At 42.4% G+C, this 24516-nt stretch overlaps 1 protein-coding gene and 1 pseudogene across 1 annotated transcript in view; both read right to left on the minus strand.

The window, feature by feature from the left end:
• The window catches only part of VKORC1L1 (vitamin K epoxide reductase complex subunit 1 like 1), a 61307-nt gene extending 57081 nt beyond the window's left edge, over positions 1-4226 (minus strand). Inside the window, exon 1 of the mRNA XM_033110816.1 lies at positions 3962-4226. Within this exon, the coding sequence (XP_032966707.1) occupies positions 3962-4155 (194 nt within the window). The 5' untranslated portion in view covers positions 4156-4226. The remainder of the gene's footprint in view (positions 1-3961) is intronic.
• Positions 4227-5571: 1345 nt separating this feature from the next.
• Positions 5572-6948, minus strand: LOC117025037 (heterogeneous nuclear ribonucleoprotein A1-like; annotated as a pseudogene).
• Between the last annotated feature and the right edge of the window lie 17568 nt (positions 6949-24516).

The raw sequence follows: 24516 nt of genomic DNA on the forward strand, positions 1-24516 counted from the left end.
TGCTTGTGCACCGCTGGTGGGAATGTAAATGGGTGCAGCCACTATGGAAAACAGTATGGAGGCTCCTCAAAAGAATCAAAAACAGAATGACCTTATTGACCCAGCAATTCCACTTCTGGGTATTTAACTGAAAAAAAATGAAAACACTAATTTGAAAAGGTATGTGCACCCCTATGTTCACTGCAGCATCACTTACAATAGCTAAGATACGGAAGCAACCTAGGTGTCCATCGACAGATGAATGGATAAAGATGTACATGTATACAACGGAATATTACTCAGTCATAAAAGGGAATGAAATCTTGCCATCTCCAACAACATGGATGTACCTAGAGGGAATAATGCTAAGTGAGTAAGTCAGAGAAAAGACAAATACTGAAAATAAACACATACGAAACAGAGAACAAGTTGATGGTTGCCAGATGAGAGTGGGATTGGCAGGATGGGTAAAATAGGGGAAGGGATTAAGAAGTACAAATTGGCAGTTATAAAAACAGTCATGGGGATATAAAGTACAGCACAGGAAATATAATCAATAATATTGTAATAACTATGTATGGTGCCAGGTGGGTACTAGTCAGGGATCACTTTGTAGGTTACATAAATGTCTAATAATTATGTTGTACTAACCTGAAACTAATATATTGCACGTCAACTGTAATTGAAAAAATTTTTAAATAAAAAAACAAACCTAACTACTAGAACACATTTTTTTACAAACTAGTAGTTATGAACATTCTACTAAATATGAATGTAAGCACTTAAAAGTATGGTCGTGATGGAAAGAATGCTAGCAAAAGGAAGGTACAGATCGGAATATGTGATAATTTTATGTTTAAAAAACGGGGAGAATAATATGGTAATATTTATGCTTGTATATGCATAAAACGGCTTTAGAAAGTTTAATGGCTGCTTATGGAGGGAAGAACTGTATGTTTGAGGGAAGAGGTATGAAGGAAACTGTTCACTGCATGTGCTTTAGGATCTTTTGAATTTGAAGCAATGAATGTATTAACTATACAATAATTTAATTGAAAAAAATGGAGGAAGAGGGATTCTAAAAACACTCTGGAAGCCAGGCTTCTAGTCCCAATCTGCCACTAACTATGTTACCTTTGGCAACTGTACAAAGCGAGAAGCAGCAAATATTTCTAGATTCTAATTCTCAAAACGTCTGATCTCAGGGGAGTGGGGGTAATAAGTATACGATACTAATTTTTATTTAAGACATGTGAGAGGTATTAGTCCAACATTTTGCAAAATAAGGTACCTTTTTGATGGTTTATAGATACTATTTTTACAGTTTTAAGAACTATAGAATTATCAAGCCTATTAAACTTCCAAGATCACTTGTTTTACATAAAAACCTTTTTTGGAAGGGGTCTAATGTAACTTACAGGAAATACCTATAAAAATATTCTGCACACTTTTTTGTTTCTCTTGCAACACTTCTAAAATTGTTTTAAACAGACTTTAACTCTTTATCCTATGCCATAGAATGAGCAATGGACACTAAAACAATTTACATTTGAAATACATAAATGACTATACCTATAACAAGAAACGTATACTATTTAAAGGTGTTTATTATCAGACACTGCAAAAAAATAACATTTCCAATCAATGACAACAACTATAATTAATTATTCTATTCCAGGTATGGATTCCATGTATCATCTTGAATGCTACCATTCATCTGGTAAAGTAAGTTTTATGGTCCTCCTTTAACATAAGAAACAGCTGAGACTCTGGATAATTAATGACTATGTTGAGGCCAGTTTAACAAGTGGCAGAGCTAGGAGCCCACCTGAACCTTTGGATCTGAGTTCAGTGCACCACACAGGGGTTACTTAATGTTGGCTGGCATGGTGGTGCAGGTTTGCCACAGTTTTTACTGATTTACATAAAAATGAGGAAAAATAAGGAGAAGTAAACTTTTTAATAAAATTAAATGAGTCCATTTAAAGGGCCTTTACTCTGAGATTCTGTCCTTTCAAATTGAGTTAAAATATCCTTTTGTAAGAAGAAATGATGGTGACAGTAGATAGCAGTGTGGGTTACCGTTGCTGTTTTTATTGGCTATACCTGGCAGAACAAAAAACTGGCAAATCTATTACAGCCTCCCAATTTGAGGGGTGGGAGGGGGGGTAAGTATGTCTTTTGAAATTGAAATCCAAAAGAACTACTCCCTGAGACAGTGATGCCTCCCAAAATACTAGGGAACTTTACACACACACACTCAAGATTCCTTCATTAATCTACTTTATTCTATTTGGATTAGGACACTCACAGATGAAGAAATGAGAATAAAGTGAGTTTCAGCAATCCAAAGTCACGTGAATTCACGCTGGATTCTGGTATAGGATTTTCCTCAGGATTCTTTACATCAGTTAACTTTTCTCATCCTTTATCTTTTACACTCCTCACTCAAACCTGACTCAAACTTTCTTTTCCTAAAATAGTAACTTTTTTTTAACACAACTGCTAAATGGCAATCAATACTCAAGACAAATAAAAAGAACTACTTAAAGTCTCCAATAATCTGCTTTTATTTAAAGCGTTTTTCACTTTGACAAAAATAAAAACTTTTAATGATTGTTCACTCTACCTATTTCCAAAAGAAAACTAGTCTACAAATCAGACTCAAGCCACTTTAATTTCCAAATCTCTGTATCCCCATTAAATATATGAAGTTTGTAAACAGTTACAAGACAAACTCCAATGCTAGCTTGTTCATGTAATCACCAATATGTAGGTCAAAATAAAACTAGTAAGCTTATACGTTACTGTTTACCTAGCAAATTACAGATCAACAGGAGGGGAAAAACTGTTCAAAGCTAATTACTGTTAACAAATTCAAAATATTAGGCATAATATGTCTCTATTAAAATTGCAACCTATCAATTTCAAATCATTTCTTTCATTTTTGCTACGTTTTTAAATTAACCCTCAATAATAATAATAATAATAAGCAGCCACTTTTAGAATGTAAATCCTGTGGGTTTTTTTTTAAAGTAATTTGCCTAGGTAAATCTAATGCAGAAAATAAAATGTAACGATAAATTAACTACATTTTAAAAAACCTAATATTATCAGTAAAACAAACCAAACACTCCAGTTTAGCAATGCATGTACTTTTCATCTGTGGGGACCCCATTATACTAATCAACAACGTTTAAAAGTCACCCCACTTCCCAAAACATCATCACTACACATGACATACTCATATTTTACTCAAATTAAGCTTAAACGAGACCTAAACTCAGGCCATTTCCCTGTCCAAAGCACACTGAAACAGACTAAGGGGAAATCCAAGAAATCAGATATATTAAGTGCTGATATCTTCTTCCAGGGTAGGGTCAAATTCGTGTTTGACTGCAAATGTCACCGTCTCAAGAAGTCTGCAAATTCTCATTAGCGCTACTGAGCACAAAGAGGCCTGACAACGAAAACACCTGTCCTAGAACGGGGAAGGCAGTGGGAAAAGCCACCCCGAGCCCACGCCGGCTGCACAGCCTCGGCTGCACGATCCGAAACGAGGGGTGGACACCTACCTCCCGCACGCTCCCTCCCGCAGGGTCTCACACCCACACCTGCCTTCCCGAGCGACAACCAGGAAAGGTGTCCCGCCCGCCAGGACCCAGCCTGCGCGAACCTCCCGCTCCTCCCTGGCCGGCCCGAGTCCTGGTGCGCTCCGGCCTCCCGGCTGCACTGCCACCTCATCCCTCCTCGCCGGTCTCGCGGCCCCGCCACCTCCGCCCCGGCAGCCTGGTCTTGGGCAACCCCGGAGCCGGAGCCCCCGGCCGCCGGCCGCGTCCGGGTCCCGCTCGCAGCGCCGCGGGTCCCTCCGCGGCCCGGCACCCACCGATCCCAGGCCCAGCTCCCGCCGCGCGCTCCCCGCCCCCAGCCTCCGCCCTCACCCCGCTCGGCCGTTCCCGGCCCGCTCCCCCAGCCGGGATACCTGGAGGCAAGGGCGGCGGAGCACTTCACCCAGGGCCCCAGGTCGCAGAGGGCCCGGTGCTCAGGGTCCCGCTCCTTCTCCCGCTCCACGTGGTAGGCGTAGATGGAGAGCAGGATCCCGGCGGCGCACACGGCATACCGGGCCACCCGCTCCCACCGCGGCACCGACACTCTCAGCAGGACGGGTGCCGCCATCTTTCCCCCTCCGCCGCCGCCTCCTTCGCCGCCGCCGCCTCCCTCCGCCTCCACCTCAGCCGCCGCCGCCCGTCGGGGCCCGACCCAGCCGCCGCCGCTACCGCTGCCGCCGCCGCCGCCGTGTCCACCTCCGCCGCCGCCGCCGCCGCCGCCGCGTCCCATTGGCTCGATCGCCTCCTCCGGGCCCCGCCCCCACAGGCGCGCGGCCCAACCGCCCAGAAGGCGGAGAGCCGGGAGAGGCGGGGAAGGCGCGAGCGGGCGCGGAAGAAGGGGCGCAGCGCGCAACCGCCGGGGAGGCCTGGCCGGCAGGCGGAGACGTAGGCGGTGCGGCGAGCGCAGCAGGCGGAGCCCGGGGGAGGGGAGGGGCCAGATGGAGGGAAGGGCGGGGCTCCTGGAGGGGGAGGGGCGGGGCGGGCTCCAGGAGGGCCTAGGGGACGTGGTTCAATGAATAAATTTCAAAGATTTCAGCGTGTGTGACTAGGTCAACCTTTGGCCCCGCCCCCTGGAGGTGGTGATTAATTGCCATCCTTTAATTTCATTAGCACTTGATCTTTTCCGACCCAATCCAAATTAACCCTGGTCAAATGCCTACAGCCGTGAGCCACCCTTGAATTACCTCACCTTCCCCACAACCACCTCAAGGCACTTCATGTTCAACAGGTGTGAACTTAACTATTTTTTTAAAGTATTTCTGAATGCTGTGCTTCTCTGTAAGCTGAATTTGAGGTGGCTTAACATAATTCATGCAATATAGAAAAATATAAAAATGAACTGAAAAATCAGGATGAAGGAAAAAACAAGTCGGAATAAAAGGAAAGACCAGGAGTAAAAACACAGATAAGCAGGCCATAGTGGTCTTACACAATTACTATTAATACAGTTGAGCCATAAGTTTGGCTCTAAGCTTCGTGGTGGCCAAAACTAAAAGGAAAATACATGTGTGTTATTCTTACTGTAAGAAGAAAAAAATATACCATTTCTTGGAGTTTTTTCCTGGTTGCAGCTCTCAAAAGAGATTGCAAAGCTTTATATAGTGATTTTGAGTAATCAGTATCCTTTTATTAGTTATCTTTTTTTTAAAGACTCATTTATTCAGCATCATGATCAGATTATTACATTTAGCAATAAACAGCATGGGTGCAAAAAAAAAAATCTACGTTAAAACCCTTTATTGGAATGCTTTATACTTTCCACAGAACAGAAACTAAAATAACCTGTTATACAATTAGTCACAAGTACAGTCCTGGAGTTTTTTGCCCATACACATGATTATTGTCTAAAACATGTCTTTGTAGCAGTTAGGCCCTGCCACCACTGTGCTTGACTGAGTCCACAAATCTGTTGTAACCTATAGCTTCCTTGTCACTTTTCTGGCTCTCCTTTCCTGCTAAGCTTTGATTAAAACCTTAGCAGTGATTAAAACCTTCTGCCACTGCCATAGCTACGGCTGCTGCTGGAACCGCCATAGCCACCTTGGTTTCATGGTTTGGCGAAGTATTGGCCTCCACCACCATAGGGGCCAGAGCTTCTGCCTCCAAAGTTTTCTCCTTTCATAGATTCACAATTTGAAGATTGATTGGTGTAATTCCCAAAATCACTGCAACTTCCGCCACCTCTCAAATTGTTTCCCTCATTACCAAATCCATTATAGCCATCACCACGACTGCCACCAAAGACACCTCGACCACCAAAATTTCCTCCATGACCAAAGTTGTCATTCCTACCAAAACCACCTCCCTGACCACCACCGAAGTTTCCAGAACCACTTTGACCCCTCTGGCTGGATGAAGCACTAGCCATCTCTTGCTTAGACAGCGCTTTCCTTACTTCACAGTCGTGGCCATTCACAGCACCGTATTCCTGAATGACAGTCTTGTCTACAGAGTCCTGTTCATCAAAGATTACAAAAGCAAAGCCTCTCTTCTTGCCACTGCCTCAGTCGCTTCAGTTTTTCCATACTATTCAACATTATCTCTTAGGTGATTGTGGGGACAGAGCCCCAAAAAAGCAGTTTCCAGGCTCTCGGCCTCACATAGAAAGGTGCTGGCTCAGGTAGTTAATGGCCATCAGCTGTGATCGGATAGCCATCAGCTGTGGCTAGTTGGCCGTCAGCTGTAACCAGTGAGCCATTGGCCACTAATATAACTGCCGTGGCTAGGCTAGCAGAAAATGGGGGCTAGCAAGAAGATGGTGGCTGAGCCTGCAAGCGGCGCAGTGAAGGTTGAGAATTGTGTGGCTCCTATTTCCTGTTTCTCCAACCCAGCCGCCAGCGAGAGTATAGTGGTGTGACTCCCCCATCTATGGCTTCCTGGGTGTTCCTTTTTGGCCTCACCATATCCTGCGTTCTTATGTGGGGAGCGGGACCAGAGACCCCGCCAGCCACCCTGCGTGACACCCTGCACGACAAATGGCGCAGCAAGCAGGGTCCCCCGCACGACAGTGATAATCTTCAGTGTCTTCTTTGATACCACTAACAAACATCTTTTTCACTGTGAAGTGCGCACCAGGTCTTTGAGAATCTTCTCTTGAGACAGCCTTCTTTTTCCACAACTCTTCACCCACCTAGTGTGACCTTGCCTTCGTGGCTGCACCCACCTCCTCCACGGTGGCATAGGTGACAAACCCAAAGCCTCTGGAGCACGTGGTGTTTGGGTCTCTCATCACCACACAGTCTCTGAGCATTCCCCATTGTTCAAACTGGCTCCTCAGATTCTCACTGGTTGTCTCAAAGCTCAAACCTCTGATGAAGAGCTTCCGCAGCTGTTTGGACTCTTTGGGAGACGACTTAGACATGATGACCGTGGGAGGGGAGACTTTAATGATGCTTACTCGTGGGTGTCCACCATCAGAAAAGGTAGTTATCTTTTGTTGGGTAACAAATTACCCCAAATTTAGCAGCTTAAAACAAAACCAAAAAAACCCCTTACTTTCAAAAGTTTCTTTGGGTCAGAAATTTGAGTGCCATTTAGCTGGGTCCTCTGGCTCTGAGTCTCTCAAAAAGTTACAGTCAAGGAGTAGGCCAGGCTGTAGGCATCTCAAGGCTGGAGAACCTTCCTTTAAGCTCATTCACATGGTCTTCCTTCTGGCCAAGTGTGGCTATGTATTAAAGCTTTTTTTCTTAGAATATTTCCTCTGGTGTTTCTATATTTGTATTTCTGTATTTTCTGTGTTGGCTTGATCCACCATGCCAGACCCAGATAATCCAAAAAGATTTCTATAAGCTTTTTCATTACCCCAGGCTTGCTTTGCTGGGTTAGAATGCTGTACTCTACATTTTCTGCAAAAGTTTTGGAAAAAGTCACAGTAAGATACAGCAGTTTCCTTGAGGTGTGGCAGTAGCTAGCTAGACATTTTTTTCTAGCAGTATCTGTGAAAGCCCAGGCCTGCCAGGACCCTTCAGGAAAACACCACTCAAAGTAAATGTCCTATGGAGAGGAGATGGATGTCTCGTTTTCTGATATTATTTCATTATTGTCAGTCCAGAGGAAATGCTCGTTTTTAAATACTGGATAAGGAGTGGACCAATAAACATCCTACGCACACAGATGACCTGCTGACTCACCAGGTGAAGAGGCACTCCACTGAGCATATGTCTGTCAAATGCTAGGCACTGTGTCGGCCTCTTGATATGTTATATTTAAACTTCATAAGATCTGTACAAGGCAGGTATCATCCCCAGTTTTCATGGGAGAAAAGTAAGTCTCAGACGGTTAAGTAACTTGCCCAGTTACCATAAAAGGCAGAGCTTTAATTAGTACCCAGGCCAGTCTGATTCAAGTGCTCCCTCTTTTCATCACGTGTGGCTTCTCTGAGAAAACACCTCTCAATTTGACATGGATGCTCTTCATTACCAGAATGTAATGAATGGATTATTCACTAACCTTCCCCTTCCATTTTACTTTGTCAGAGTAATTGAGTTCCAAGGTCTTTCCTTGTTCCTGCCTCAAGGTGAAAACAGCTATTTTCTTGTGGTCTTCAGTAGGCTGAATCCAGGATTAAATCCTGAAGTCTACTGAGATTCCACCTGCACGCTACCATCTCAGAACTATCCCAAGGCAGCCTGAGACCCTGTGATGAGTCTCCATTCAGGACCTTTCCTCCCAAGATCCGTGAACCCCAGCATGGGTAACCTGACTACCAGCCCAACCTTGGTCCTAAAGCTCTAGTCGGAACCCTGAAGCCTGTGACTTCCCCCACCAGGCCTCACTTCCTGTCATCCTGTTCTAGGTTTTTTACCTGTATTATTTAATCCTGACAACAACTTTTGATGTAGGGACTATTATTTTCTATGTTTTACAGATAAGGAAACTGACGCTCAGGGAGGCCAAGTAACCTGCCTAAAATCGCATAGCTACTAAGTTGCAGACTAGGATTCAAGCTCCAGCAGTCTGGCTCCCAGATCCATGCTCTTAACTCCTGTGCTATGAGCTAATATGCACAGAATTTGGATTCTTACCCCTCCCCCACCCCGGCTCCCACAGCATTTATCACCATATAACATAATGCTGACAGAAAACATATACTTTTTTAAAAATCTCTTTTATGTCTGTCTTTCCCACTAGAATATGAACCTAGGTCAGAGCTCTTTGTCTGTTTTGTTAACTACTGTATCAGCATCTAGAACAGGACCTGACCACAGAGTAGGTATCCACTAAGTACCGTCTGAATGAGCACTGAAAACATTAGTATCTTTTTGTATCTAGTATCTATAGCTATTAGAATCTATAGCTGTTAGTATCTAGCTATCAGTATCTTTGCACAAACAGTAGGGCCACAGCAAATACATTTTCTCAAATAAAAGAGAAATCCTCCCCACAGAGATTACTTTTTTCACCATCCCAGAACAAAAGCTGGAAACTCAGAAAGGTTTTACAATAGTGTTTGTCCTCTCTGCCTTCACTATATCTCTCTCAAGTCCTCTGCTTTCCTGAGGATTCAGTGTCCATGTGGACGGCCATGTAATTCCCCTGACTCATGGTCCCATATCTTCCTCAACTCTGATGACCTTTGCTTCCATTCCACGTAAGCTGCCCCCAGGAATGGCCCTTGTGATCCTTTTGAAGGGCCAGGTTTTTGAAATCTTAAACTCTGATATTCTGCTCTTTGTACTTACAGTCTACGGAAGATTGCATTTTCCAAGATGGCTGCAACAAGATCTCCCAGCCCACCTGCTCTTCTTCACTGCGAAGTTGGCCTTGCTCCCATTGAGAGATTGTGTCTACGTTCCTTCCCCTTGAATCCATGAGGGTCTGTGACTGTGGCAGAAGTGATGCTCTGTATCTTCTGAGTCCAGATCAAAAAAATTGATATCACTTCTCTGTGATCTTGGGATGCTCACTCTTTGAACCCAGCACCTGTAAGGAAGCCCATATCACACAGATAGGCTGCACTTAGATCTTCCTGCCAAAAGCCCCAGGTCTCAGCTGACAGCCAATATCAATCATCAGACATGAGACTGAAGAAGCCTTTGGCAGATAGCCCCAGCCTTGGCAACAGCATAAGAGACTTAAGTGAAAACCACCTAGCTGAATTGAGTCAACTCCCAGAATCATGGGGGGGAAAAAGATTGTTGTTTTAAGCCTGTAAAGTTTTGGGGTTATATATTATGCAGCAAGAGTAACTGAAATACCCAACCAGAGTTCCTTCCAATACCCAGTTAGAGTTCCTTCTAACTCTCCAGTTCTCCTACTCACCAAATCTAGCCTCTCCCTGGAAACCTGCTGTGCCCTAATCAATGTTTTCTCCATAGTCCCAGCAGGAGGCTAGTTCGGGCATCCTTTGCAGTCCCCCTCCATGGCTATGTCCAGACCATTTTCATCTTGAGTGGCTAACGTAAATGTCTCTGTGTCTTCTGCGTTCTATCACCTGGAATACTCAGTGTACGTAACTGCAGCAAGCCCTGACTTTATGGGGTTCCCTCCCTAAGTATTTCTAAGATTCTCTGAGGAGGCTCCCATAAGAGGTGCCACCCATAAAGAGGGGAGTTAATTTGTCCACAGTTTATACTCCAGCCAGAAATGAAGCCAAATACCAGCTATGCCTGGCTTTCCCACATACCACACTTGCTCTTCTTGCATATATTTTCTTTACTGTATGAGGACAAGAATATTTTTGAGCTAATTAGTGTGCATGCTTTCTGTTTACAGTAAAACATATAATAAATAAATCCCTGCTAAGATGCTGAATGCCTAGTGGGACTATGTGTTAAAAACAGTTGTCTTCAAATATAATTCTTATGAATATTCATCATTTTGTTAATCTTAAAACTTCCTAATTAGAGACTTCCCAAGACACTCTGTAAAGTCCTCAACAATTCACCAGAAGCCTAAGAATAAATAATTAAAAAATAATTAACAAAAGCTTTACCTTCCTTCATAATTCAGTAGTGATCTTCTCTTGCTAGCATACAAAATATTTTTTAGAATAGTCCCCTGTGTGTTTAGAGCAAGGCCTCTTCTAACAACATTTTGGCGATGAGTTGCACACAGCACAAGGTGAACCAGTTCTTTTTTTCTTTCAATTTCACGTGTACAAAACAATGTAATAGTTAGACATTTATACCCCTCACAAAGTGGTAACCCCCCTCTCCCTATCTACTACCCCTCTGACATCATATATAGCTGTTACAGTTCCACTGACTCTATTCCTTATCCAGCTCTTCTATTTACAAGGTCCGCCAATTAAGTTTGTGAACTCATTCTAGAAAAAGTGCTACATGCCTTATTGCTGAATATCACTATGGTCACCTTCGAAGTACTCCTGTTGGGAAGTTATGCACCGATGCCAGTGCCTAGTCCACCCTTCAAAGCAATATTGGAACTCTTATTAATGAATGACCATGAGAACTGTCGTCATATTACCTTTGGTGTCCTGAATGTCATCAAAATGTCTTCATTTCAATATTTTCTTTATCTTTGGGTAAAGAAAGAAGTCATTGGAGGCCAGGTCAGATAAGTAGGGAGGGTGTTTCAATACAGTTATTTGTTTACTGGCTAAAAACTCCCTCACAGACAGTGCGGTGTGAGTCATGATACAAGAGCCATCAATTGTTGGTGAAAGGTTCAGGTTGTCTACCTTTTTCACACAGCCTTTTCAGCACTTCCAAATAGTAAATATTGGTTAACTGTTTATCCAATTGGTACAAATTCATAATGAGTAATCCCTCTGATATCAAAAAAGGTTAGCAACATCGTTGCAACAAGTTTGTGAACTTCATTGTCAGACCTCATATGAAATCCAGTTCACAAATCGTGCTGCATGAAAGCATATTTTGAGCACCAGAGGAACTGGTCTGGAGTAAGGGCAGAGAGGCAGATTGTGTCAGGTTAGAACATGGGTTCTTCTACCTCGTTCCTGACTGCATTTGACTGGAAAGGTACTTAACCTCCCTCTGCGTCAGTATCTTCATCTATAAAATGTAGGTGGCAATAGTACCTGCCTCAGAGGGTTTGAGGAGGATTAAATACATGGTGCCTCACACATAGTAAGTGCTCAATTAATGTTAAAAATTGTTATCTTAATTTTTGTTCCTATGGTTTAAAAAAAATGCAACATTCAGTGAAATTCTTCCAGAAGCAATGGCTGAAAATAAACCATTTGAAAACTAAAATTGTCATAGTGGGTATATGCTATCCAAAATTTAATTTGGATCTATATTCCAATAACTCCATGAAACACATCAATTCGTGTAGTTACTTAGAAGAACATGTAACAACTAATTTGAAATTCAGATCCCTGAACTTTGCCGCCTACCTGATTCCCATCAGAGGAGAAGCCTAGGAATATGTATTTTTCTCAAGCCCTCTAGATGATCTTTATGATCAGGCAAATTCAGGTAGTAACAATGATTGAAGGGTTGGTAAGTGCATGGTTTTCCTGGGGAGGGTAATTAGTAAGCCTTACCTTAAATATTCTCCAGGTTAAATGATGTTGGCCATAGAGCAGCTATTTTGAAATTCTAATGTGCATAATAAGAATCTCCTGGTCCTACCTACCAGAGATCTGGGGGACACGCAGGAATCTGCATTTTATTTTAACCAGCCCCTCCCTTCTAGGGTGAGTCTTTCGGAAGCACTTTTGACTCTTGTCATTCACATGTAGAGAAAAGCCAGACATATTTTTTAAAAGAAAAACTCTGGTCATCAAAATGGCAGCATGAGGTGAGCTTCTGGAAATCTCCCCTGAAATTCACAACAAATTGAAAAATTATAACTCCACAAAGGACTCCCTGCACAGCAGACAGACAAGATGAGGGTCTCACTACTGAATTCGCCTAAAGGTGGGCAAATTGCGCGAGCAGGGGAGGAGGGTAGGGAGAAGTGCAGTGAAGGAGTGGCGTGGGCGCAGGACGCAGACCTGGCTCAGTGCTCCGAGCTCGCTGCATCTCGGAGCTACCGCAGCTGCAGGAGAGGGAAGAACTCGGACTGCTAGGGCTCCGCTTATGGCCCACAGGGCTGAGGGGACAGCATATAACACGGCTGAACCCAATGCTCATGGCAGAGACCTAGGAGCAAAGACTGACGGAAGAAGGCTGAAAATGGTGATCTAAGACCTCACTGCCGAGCAGAGAACGGAAGCCTTAGGCACTGAGACTGGCTGCCCCCTCCTTACCCTCCCAGAGCTCGCCCCACCCCCACCTGCCCAGTGCTAGAAGTGGAACAGTAGCAGAGTCAGATCAAAAGACCAGAACATTTGTTGTTCTGAGAACTGTGGTCCACAGACAGAGATTCACAGCCCAACTAGTTCCGGCAAAGGGGAGGGAGCTGTGGAAGCAGCATTGGCTGTGGTGGTGGTCGTCACCATTGCTCTGGGCCAATTCTCACAACTCACCCCACCCCTGTCCCCACCTATCTGGGTGGATCGCTGTAGGAGTAAACAGAACTGCTGAAACACACGGGCTCTGAATCTGGTGCAAGAAGAGCTTTGGAACTTCAAAAACTCTCAACATTCCCACTGGGACGCAGTGTCCTGTGACCCAGGCGAACTATTAGCAGAGGAGAACCTTGCCTTCCAGGGAATTCCCCCATTGTGTGAGAAGCTGGAATAGTGCAGAGAAAACATAACAATACAGAGTGAGAGAGAAAAAAAGCCTGCAGTCGGGGAAAAAATAAAACATTCTACCAACACGTACTGGAAAACAAAAGAAAGACCTCTTCCTATCAACCTGTTGCAGAAGCCACTCCTGTAGATGTCTAAAAAGAGAAATAATAAATCCTTAATTGCCATGAATAACCAAGGCAACAAGACAGCTCAGAAAGAAAGTGAAAAGTTTCCAGAAAATAAACTTAAAGATATGGAAATCTGTGACTTAAATGACAGAGAATTCAAGATTGCAGTTCTGAAAAAACTCAACGAGATGCAAGAAAACACAGACAGGCAGTTTAATGAACTCAGAAACACAATCAAAGAACAACATGAACATTTTACCAGAGAGATAGAAATTTTAAAAAAGAACCAAATAGAATTTCTGGAGATTAAGAACTCAATAGAAGAAAGGAAGAATGAAATAGCTAGCTTAGGTGGTAGAGTTGACCAGATGGAGGAAAGAATCAGTGACATCGAAGATAGAGACCTGGAAATGACATGGATGGAAGAAGAAAGAGACTTGAGACTTAAAAGTAATGAGAGAACTCAACAAGAACTTCCTGAATCCGTCAGAAAGAACAATATAAGAATAATGGGCATATCAGAAGGAGAAGAAAGAGATAAAGGAACAGAGAGTATATGCAAACAAATAGTTGACGAGAACTTCCCAAACTTGTGGAAAGAACTGGATCCTCCAATCCAAGAAGTAAATAGAACACCTAATTACCTCAACCCCAACAGGCCGTCTCCAAGGCACATTGTATTGAAGCTGTCAAAAATCAAGGACAAAGAAAGAATCCTCAAGGCAGCCAGGGAAAAGAAGACAGTAACCTACAAAGGAAAGTCCATCAGATTATCATCAGATTTCTCAGCAGAAACTCTACAAGCCAGGAGGGAGTGGAACCAAATATTCAAACTATTAAAAGAGAGAAATTACGAGCCAAGAATAATATACCCAACAAAGATATCCTCTAGATATGAAGGAGGAATAAAGACCTTTCCAGACATACAGAAGCTGAGGGAATTTTCTAATACACGACCTGCACTACAAGAAATACTAAAGGAGGCTGAGGCTATTCGACCACCATCAACAGGGACAATTTGTGGCAATCAAAACATAAAAAGGGGGAGAGTAAAGGCCTGAACTGGTATATGGGAATGGACAAAGTAGGCATGCTGAAGAAAATGGAATACTCTAAATATCAAACTTTCTTTTACATAAACTTAAGGGTAACCACACAAAAAAAAATCCAGAACTGAAATATATACTGTAATAAAAGAAGAAACAGAGGGAAACACCATAGAATACCACCACACAGAAATAATAGACAACAACAAAAAGGCAAAGAAACAATGGAGACACAGTCTTACCAGAAAACTAAAGATAGAATGATAGGAAATGCTCACATATCAATAATCACCCTAAGTGTAAATGGGCTGAACTCACCAATAAAAAGGCACAGATTAGCAGATTGGATCAAAAAACTAAACCCAATCATATGCTGTCTCCAAGAGATGCATCTCAGCTACAAGGACAAGCATAGACTCAAAGTGAAAGGGTGGAAATTGACACTCCAAGCAAATGGTATCCAGAAAAAACCAAGTGTAGTCGTGCTGATATCAGATGAAACAGACTTCAGGGTGAAATAGTTAACAAGAGACAAAGATGGACATCTCATGATGGTAAAGGGGACTATACAACAAGACGACGTAACAGTCATCAATATTTATGCCCCCAATCGGGGAGCACCAAAATATACCAAGCAACTACTAACAGAACTAAAGGGAGAAATTCACCAAAACACAATTATACTAGGGGACCTAAATACGTCATTGACAGCTATGGATAGATCATCCAAACAGAAAATAAATAATGAAACAGGAGCACTAAATGACACATTAAATGAAATGGACATAATTGACATTTATAGAGCACTTCATCCTAAAACATCAGACTATGCTTTTTTTTTTCTAGTGTTCATGGAACATTCTCAAGGATAGATCATATATTGGGACATAAAACTAACCTCAGCAAATTTAAGAAGATTGAAATCATACCAAGCATATGCTCTGATCTCAAGGCTTTGAAATTGGATATCAACTGGAAAAAGAAAGCAGGAAAACCCACAAATACATGGAGATTAAACAACATACTTTTAAAGAACAACCGGGTCAAAGAAGAAATTAGAGGAGAGATCAAAAGATACATAGAAACAAATGAGAATGAAAATACATCCTACCAAAATTTTGGGGATGCAACGAAAGCAGTTTTAAGAAGGAAATTTATATTATTACAGGTCTATCTCAAAAAACAAGAAAAATTCCAAATAAATAGCCTCACATTACACCTTAAATACTAGAAAAAAGAAGAACAAATGAAGCCCAAGGTCAGCAGAAGAAAGGAAATAATAAAAATCAGAGCAGAACTAAATGAAATAGAGAACAAAAAGACAATAGAAAAAATTAATGTGAGAAAGAGCTGGTTCTTTGAAAAGATTAACAAAATTACAAACCCTTGGCTAGGCTCACTAAGATAAAAAGAGAGAAGACACTAATAAACAATATAAGAAACAAAAAAGGGGAAGTTATCACGGATGCCACAGAAATACAAAGGATCATCCAAGAATACTATGAAGGACTATATGCCACCAAATTCAATAACCTAGAAGAAATGGACAAGTTCTTAGAAACATATAGCCTTTCTCGGCTGAACCATGAAGAAGTGGAAAATCTAAATAGACCGATCACCAGTAACGAAATTGAATCAGTCATCCAAAACCTTCCCAAAAGCAAAAGTCCGGGACCAGATGGCTTCACTAGTGAATTCTACCAAACCTTCAAAGAGGATCTAATACCAATCCTGCTCAAAAAATTGAAGAAGAGACAGTACTCCCTAACTCATTTTATGAAGCCAACATTACCCTGATACCAAAACCTGGTAAGGACAACACAAAAAAAGAGAACTACAATATCTCTGATGAATACAGATGCAAAAATCCTGAACGAAATTCTAGCAAATCAAATGCAACAATGCATTAAAAAGATTATTCATCACGAACAAGTGGGGTTCATCCCAGGGGCACAAGGATGGTTCAACATATGCAAATTCATCAATGTGATACATCACATAAACAAAATAAAGAACAAAACCATATGATTATATCAATTGATGCAGAAGAAGCATTTGACAAGATGCAACATCCATTTATGATTAAAACACTTAATAAAAGAGATATAGAAGGAAAATACCTTAACGTAATAAAGGCCATATATGACAGACCCTCAGCTAATCTCTTAATTAACAGTGAAAAACTGAAGCCCTTTGCTCTACGTTCAGGGACACGACAGGGCTGTCCCCTATGACCTCTGCTTTTCAACATACTGTTGGAAGTCCTCGCCAGAGCAATGAGGCAAGAGAAAGAAATAAAAGGCATCCAAATTGGGAATGAAGAAGTTAAATTGTCACTCTTTGCAGATGACATGACGCTATATATAGAAAACCCTAACGACTCCACCAAAAAGCTCTTAGAAACAATCAACGAATACAGTAAAGTTGCCGGCTACAAAATCAACGTACAAAAGTCCATTGCAGTCCTATATACTAACAATGAAATCTCAGAAAAAGAAATAAAAAAACAAAACAAAACAATTCCTTTTGCAATTGCAGCAGAAAGAATAAAATACCTAGGAATAAACTTAACCAAGGACATGAAAGACCAAATGCTGAAAACTACAAGACATTTTAAAAATAAATTGAAGAAGACACAAAGAAATGGAAAGACATTCCGTGCTCATGGAATGGAAGAATCAACATAGTTAAAATGGCCATATTACCCAAAACAATATACAGATTTCATGCAATCCCCCATCAAAATCCCAATGGCATTTTTTAAAGAAGTAGAACAAAAAGTCATCAGATTTGTTTGGAACCACGAAAGACCCCGAATAGCCAAAGCAATCTTAAGAAAAAAAAAAACAGTGCTGGAGGTATCACACTCCCTAACTTTAGCTTGTACTACAGGGCTACAATAATCAAAACAGCATGGTGTTGGCAGAAAAACAGACACGTAGACCAACGGAATAGAATTGAGAACTCAGAAATAAAACCACATAAATACGGACAGATAATTTTTGACAAAGAAGCCAAAAACATACAATGGAGAAAAGACAGCCTCTTCAATAAATGGTGCTGGCAGGATTGGAAAGCCACGTGCAAAACAATGAAACTGGACTGCTGTCTGTCACCATGTACCAAAATTAATTCAAAATGGATCAAAGACTTACGCATAAGACCTGAAACAATAAACTGCACAGAAGAAAACATAGATGGTAAACTTATGGACCTTGGTCTCAAAGAGCATTTTATGAATTTGACTCCAAGGCAAGGGAAGTAAAAGCTAAAATAAATGAATGGGACTATATCAAACTCAAAAGCTTCCAGCAAAAGAAACCATCGACAAAATAAAGAGGCAACCAACTGAATGGGAGAAGAGTTTTGCAAACAGTGCCTCCGATAAGGGGCTAATATCCAAGATATACAAGTAACTCATGCAACTCAACAACAAAAAGACAAACAACCCAATTGAAAAATAGGCAGAGGACCTGAAGAGACATTTCTCCAAAGAGGACATACAAATGGCAAATAGACATATGAAAAAATGCTCAACCTCACTAAGCAATAGAAATGCAAATGAAAACCACAATGAGATATCACCTCACCCCAGTCAGAATGGCTATCATCACCAAGACAAATAGTAACAAGTATTGGAGAGGCTGTGGAGAAAAAGGAACCCTCATACACTGCTGGTGGGAATGCAGATTGGTACAGCTGCTATGGAAGGTAGTGTGGAGGTTCCTCAAAAAATTACGAATAGAATTACCGTATGACCCAGCAATCCCTCTCCTGGGTATCCACCCAAAAACTCTGAACACATTTATCCATAAAGACAAGTGTGCTCCAATGTTCATTGCAGCTTTACTTACGGTGGCCAAGACATGGAAACAACCAAAATGTCCTTCGATAGATGAATGGATAAAGAAGTTGTGGTATATATACACAATGGAATACTATTCGGTGGTAAGAAAAGATGAAATAGGAACATTTGTGACAACATGGATGGATCTTGAGATTATAACGCTAAGCGAAATAAGTCAGACAGAAAAAGCAGAGAACCATATGATTTCACTGATATGTGGTTTATAAACCAAAAACAACAAAAGAACAAGACAAACAAATGAGGAACAAAAACTCATAGACACAGACAATAGTTTAGTGGTTACCAGAGGGTAAGGGGGGAGGGGGGTGGGAGATGAGGGTAAGGGGGATCAAATATATGGTGATGGAAGGAGAACTGACTCCGGGTGGTGAACACACAATGGGATTTATAGATGATGTAATACAGAATTGTACACCTGAAATCTAGGTAACTTTACTAACAATTGTCACCCCAATAAACTTTAATTTAAAAAAAGATATTTATTGTGTGCCTACTATGTGCCAAGTACTGTGCTAGGTTCTGAAAACAACAAGATGTCCTGCAATATGGAACTTATGTTCTAATTTAGGGAGAAGAACATACAATTATTTTTTAAATTTTTATTGGAGAATAGTGGGGATGAGTGTGATCTTCCAGGACCCATCAGCTCCATGTCAAGTTGTTGTTTTCAATCTAGTTGTGTGTGGGGGGGTGTGGGCACAGCTCAGCTCCAAGCTCAAGCCGTTGTTTCTCACTGGTCCATGCTGGAATCGAACTGGTGACCTTGGTGTTATAAGCACTGCACTCTAACTGCTGAGCCAACCAGTTACCCTGAACATACAATTTTTAAAAATAAATAATGAGCTAATTTTTGAGTGTGATATCTTCTCTGGGGGAACTAAGCAGGGTGGTGTGATTGGAAGGAGGATAAGTTCCTCCTCTAGACAGGATGAGAATGTAATCCTCTGCAGAGGTGGTGCTTGAGCTGAGGCCTAAAAGGTGAGAAAGATTGGTATTCTGGGAGCCACAGTAGTAGTTAGTCAGTGCTTTCCTCAGGTTTGAATACTTTTCTTTTACTTCAAGAGTAAAGTAACTTATACCCCAACTTGATGAGCCTGCTCTCTACTCACCTAACTAGGAAAACAGATGAGTTTTTCTGTCACCTCAGGCATGTGGGGAAGGAGTTTCGAGTGGGGGGGAAGTTGGCACACCTCCAGCCTTTGCCCTCAATAGCAAACAGAATGGAGTATCTCTTAGTTCAGCAGTTTACACTGTTCAAGAGTTTGCACAAACACAAAGTTGAGAAATACTGCTTGCTAGAGGGGGTGTCAAAAGCAAAGGATGAAATGGTTGTTCCCTGAGGTAGAGACATTACTGCATTGGCTTTAGCTGTTCCATATGGGATCCCTTATGGGAATGGTTAACCTTCTCTACTTGGTGAATTTCTTAGCTCTCTGAAAACCCAATTTCCTCATCTTTAAAGTGAGACACATGTTCCCTAAGATCCTTTCATCTGGGCTATTCTATGAGTTATTAAGTTTTGTTTTCCAATTAGCGCACACCCCCAAATAGTGTTGTAATCCATAAGGTAAGCCTTACATATGTTCTCATAATCTTGTAATCACCCAAAATGAGGAGGGAATATTTAAGGAAGGAGGCTTTCCTCTCTCCCTCCCTTTTTTCCCTCCCTCCCTCCCTCCCTGCCTTCCTTCTTTCCTTCCTAGCTTCATTGTTTTTTTTTGTTTGTTTGTGTGTTTGTTTGTTTTGTTTTTTTAAAGATTTTATTGGGGAAGGAGAACAGGACTTTATTGGGAAACAGTGTGTACTTCCAGGACGTTATTTTTCCAAGTCAAGTTGTTGTCCTTTCAGTCTTAGTTGTGGAGGGCGCAGCTCAGCTCCAGGTCCAGTTGCCGTTGCTAGCTGCAGGGGGCGCAGCCCACCATCCCTTGCGGGAGTTGAACTGGCAACCTTGTGGTTGAGAGCCCACTGGCCCATGTGGGAATCGAACCGGCAGCCTTCGGAGTTAGGAGCACGGAGCTCTAACCACCTGAACCACCGGGCCGGCCCTCATTGCTTTTTTATAGCCTAAATTGCCTTCTACAATCTATTGTTTTTGGAGGTTAGAGTTGACTTTTATAAACAGCCATTTGAGCCAGGGCTTGAGAATAAGTGAGTAGTCAAGCATGCTGCCAGCTCTGGCTACAACAGTCTCCCAGAGAATGTGCTGTGAATTCTGAAATGCTGTCTGCCAGTCACTGGGCTACAGTTCACACTTCTTGCCAAATTCAGAATCGCATGGAAAATGTCCTTAATGTTAAAGGAGTAAAGCTCTAGGGCCTTCCCTTTCTTTTAATCTGTTTTTCTTCATTCTGGAATTTTTAACTTTTGACTTTGATATCTGGTTTTGGTCATAGAAGATACTCTCACTACTTTTTTCTTTAAAACTTGCTGATTTGTCCAGCTCTTTAGAGATCTTTGGTGTTTTATATGTGAAAATATGTGGACTAATATAATTGCAGAAACATTTTACGAGTACATATTCTGGGTTATTTTAAAAATTAGACCAAATCTTTATTTACAATTTACTTTCAGTTTTCATCAAAACAGTTAACCGTCATTTAAAGAGAATAGACTCTTATGACTTTTCCATCATTTTCCATCATTTTCAAAGGGTGCCTGCATGGGCATGGGTGAATGTTTCAGGCTGATGTTTTCTAGCCCAGTGTAACTAGGAAAACATTTCTAACCATGTCATTGTGCAGATGTCGAACAAAAAGCCACTTGGTAGAGGGCTATTTCAGGAATGCAGGCATCATGTGGGTGGCTAGATTTATAGGGCCTTTTCTTTTCAGCCAGAAAATTCTACAATTCCGTGATTCTGACCCATTCCCTACCTTCTGTGCACACCTGTGGTCAGCAGCTTCTGACATGGCTTCCGATAATCCCACCACCTGGTGTTTCCTCCCTCATATGATACCCCCTCTTAAGTGTAGGTTGGACCTGGTGAGTTGCTTCTTAGGAATTAAGTACAGTCAGGCACCACTTAACAACAGGGATAGGTCTGACGAATGTATCTTTAGGCAATTTCATCATTGTATGAACATCATGGAGTGTACTTACACAAACCTGGATGGTACAGCCCACTACACACCTAGGCTGTAGGGTACCACCTATGGCACCGAGGGTACAGGCCTGTACAGCATTACTGTACAAAACAACACGGGATTAAATCAGGCACAGAGAAAATGCTTCTGGCATACTATTTTACAGCAAACTTTTTTAATAAGTAGAAAGAGTATACTCCAAAATAATGATAAAAAGTACAGTATAGTAAATGCACCAACAAGTAGCATAGTTGTTTATTACCAAATACTGTGTACTGTGCATAATTGTACCTGTTATACTTTCATAGACTGGCAGGGCAATAGATTTGTGTATACAGCATCACTACAAATATCTGAGGAATGTGCTGTGCTATGATGTGATGGTGGCTACAGAGTCACTGGGTGACAGCAATGTTTCAGCTCCATTATAATTCTCTGGGACTGCTGTTGTATACGTGGTGTGTAGTTGACTGAAACGTCATTATGTGGTGCATGACTGGATCACAAAAGATGTGATGTTGCATCCATAATTAGGTCCTAAAAGATTGGGCTTCCATCTCGTTAGCACTCTCTTGCTGGCACTATTTCTTGCTCTCCCTGCTTGCTCATTCTGATGAAGCAAGCTGCCATATGGAGAGGCTCAGAGAGCAAGGAACTGAGGCCCTCAGTCCAGCAACCAGTGAGGAAACAAATCCAGCCAAAACTACGTGCAGGAACTTTGACGCAACTTCTTCTGCACTTGAACTTTCATATAAGACTGCAGCCTTGGCTGATACCTTGATGCAGCCTTGTGAGAAACCCTGAGATAGAGGACACAACTAAATTGTGGATTCCTGGGAGTCTAGATTCCTGACTGGGAGAAACTGTGAGATAATAACTTGCTATAAGGCACTAAAGGTTTAAGGTTTGGGGGTAATTTATTAGGCAGCAACCAATAATCAATACATCATCCAAGATTGTCAAGAACCCTCACTCTCTTAACATTGTTTTATCTACCAGAATTCCATTTAGTGTATCGTGTGTTTTGCTTACAGATTTAATTGTACTGAAATGTTGTATCAAAGGGGTTAGACTCAGTCATCTTGAAAGTTCTCTTCAGCTGTAAATTTCAGAGTCAAATTCTTTGCTCCAAAAAACAATCAATCACTTTTTCATCCTCTTGAAATCAGAAGGCTTAATGGATGGCAGTTGCCAGCACAGGACTGACTGGCTGTCTGTCAGAGGGCTGCTGGCATGAGCAGTCAGAGGCACAGTGTGCAGCTGTGACCCTCACCAGCTCCTCTGCACCTCCACCGCTGGGGAAAACATGATGGGAAGCTTTACAGACAGCACGGTTCTCACCGTCAGCCTCCCTTCTCCCACTCTGCGTGAGCTCCGATACAAACACTGTTTGGGTTCCTGTCACATAGCATTATTAAAGATACTTCGGGGATTCCTTTTTTGTTTCTTTTTCAAGAACATTTGAATTGATGGTAAATCAATTCCATTCTTCCTTTGAGGGCATTAAAGCCAAGACAGGTGGTTAAGTGGCCCACCTATGGCCAGACCCTGGACTCCTCCCTCAGTATGTCAGGGCATCCCTAACCTTGAATTACCTTTATTGAGAAATGAACTTTAGGCCTCCCTTAGAATGGGGATGATGCTACCAGCACACCCCGAATCGCCTGAATTGGACAATTCATGCTGTTGCCAAAATTCTCTAGAGTTGCATGAAAGTGATGCTGTCAGCATTAAACTATTTTCCCTCTTTCTTTTTCTTTCTCTTTCCCCTATTTTCTGTCCCTTTCTCCCTCTCTTTGTACCATCTTCTTATAGCACTTTCTACAAGTAAAGGCATTAAAAGAGCTTTAAAAAATCAGATGGATAGTCCTCAATCAAAAATTTAGACCAACAACAAATTCCAGAATTCTGCCCCTCTCAGCCCCAGGCATTCTAACAAGCCTGATGGCCCCAATTTTGAGGTTAGAGTCTGTGACCAGAGCCTGGCCCACAGGCTCTCTGGTGTGCACTGAATGTTGTGGAGTTGTGGGCTTCCTGGGGCTGCCTCAGCCTGTGACTAAACCAAAGGTCATGTCAATAGTTGTGATGATCCCAAATGTCTCTGGGTCTCACCCTCATCTGCCATCACAGGGTCTTCCACCATAAAGGGAGTTTTCTGTGGTGTATTACTGGTGCTCCTGAGAACAAGAAGGATTGCTACCCCAGGATGTCTGCCACATTCTTCCCCTGCTCTGGCCTCTTTGGCTGATGTCCACAGCTCCTTGCCAGGTTTACCCCTGCTGGGCCAGTGGCATCCTTGTAGTCACTGGTGTCCCTGCTGAGGGCACCATGCTCTGAAGCTTCTGGAGTTAAAAGATGCTTAAAGTGTCAGTATTAGCAAAAGCCCTATGGACAAGCATCACAACCAACTCTGGCTAATTTAAAAAGAAAAGGAATTTATTAGAAGCCTATTGGATAGTTTCCAAAATTCCTGGATGGTCAGGGAAAACATGATAGGAAACTCTATAGACAGCAACAAAGGCTCAGATCCCATCTGGGAGCTGCTCTGGTGAAGATGCCCTCCTTGATGCTCTGGACACCCAGGCTGCCCCCACTGGCACTCTGGACATTAGATGTAGATCCCACCACTGTGTTTACCCTCCCTGACACAAAGCCAGTGGTTCTCCCCACATCCCACCTCCAGCAATGCTGGGAAAAGCAAGTGTCTGGGGTTTTCAGCTCTCGCAGTGAGAGCTGGGCTCTGCCTCCAATGTAGGTGAGTTTCAGATCCTGGGTACCTAGTAGAGAAACAGACATACACTGCTGTGGGGCTAGATGCCCTAGTGTCCTGGTCCTCTCAGTGCTCCAGCCGTCTGAACCTACTGACACATGTGCACCACGGTGCATGGTGTGGGCTGCAGTGACCACAGAACCACTTGTGAGAAGCACTCCTCCTGCCTCTCGCTGGGTCCTTCTTTCTCTAGGGCTGACTCTGACTCTGGGTAGGCTATCTCTTCATGCTTCTCCTCAGCTCCTTCAAAACACCTACTGAAATCTGTTCCTAGTGAGGCCATCTCATCTGTCCAAGGCAACAGTTCTCCCATCACATCAGAAGCCAAGGAAACCATGAAAACTCTCTCATGGCTGCCTCCTGAGCAGGGCAGTGACTGAGGGGTTCTGGCAGGCGTGACAGGGTATCCTGGCAGGCAGGACCTGGG

This window comes from Rhinolophus ferrumequinum, chromosome 7, assembly GCF_004115265.2.
Source record: "Rhinolophus ferrumequinum isolate MPI-CBG mRhiFer1 chromosome 7, mRhiFer1_v1.p, whole genome shotgun sequence".
Lineage (NCBI taxonomy): Eukaryota > Metazoa > Chordata > Mammalia > Chiroptera > Rhinolophidae > Rhinolophus > Rhinolophus ferrumequinum.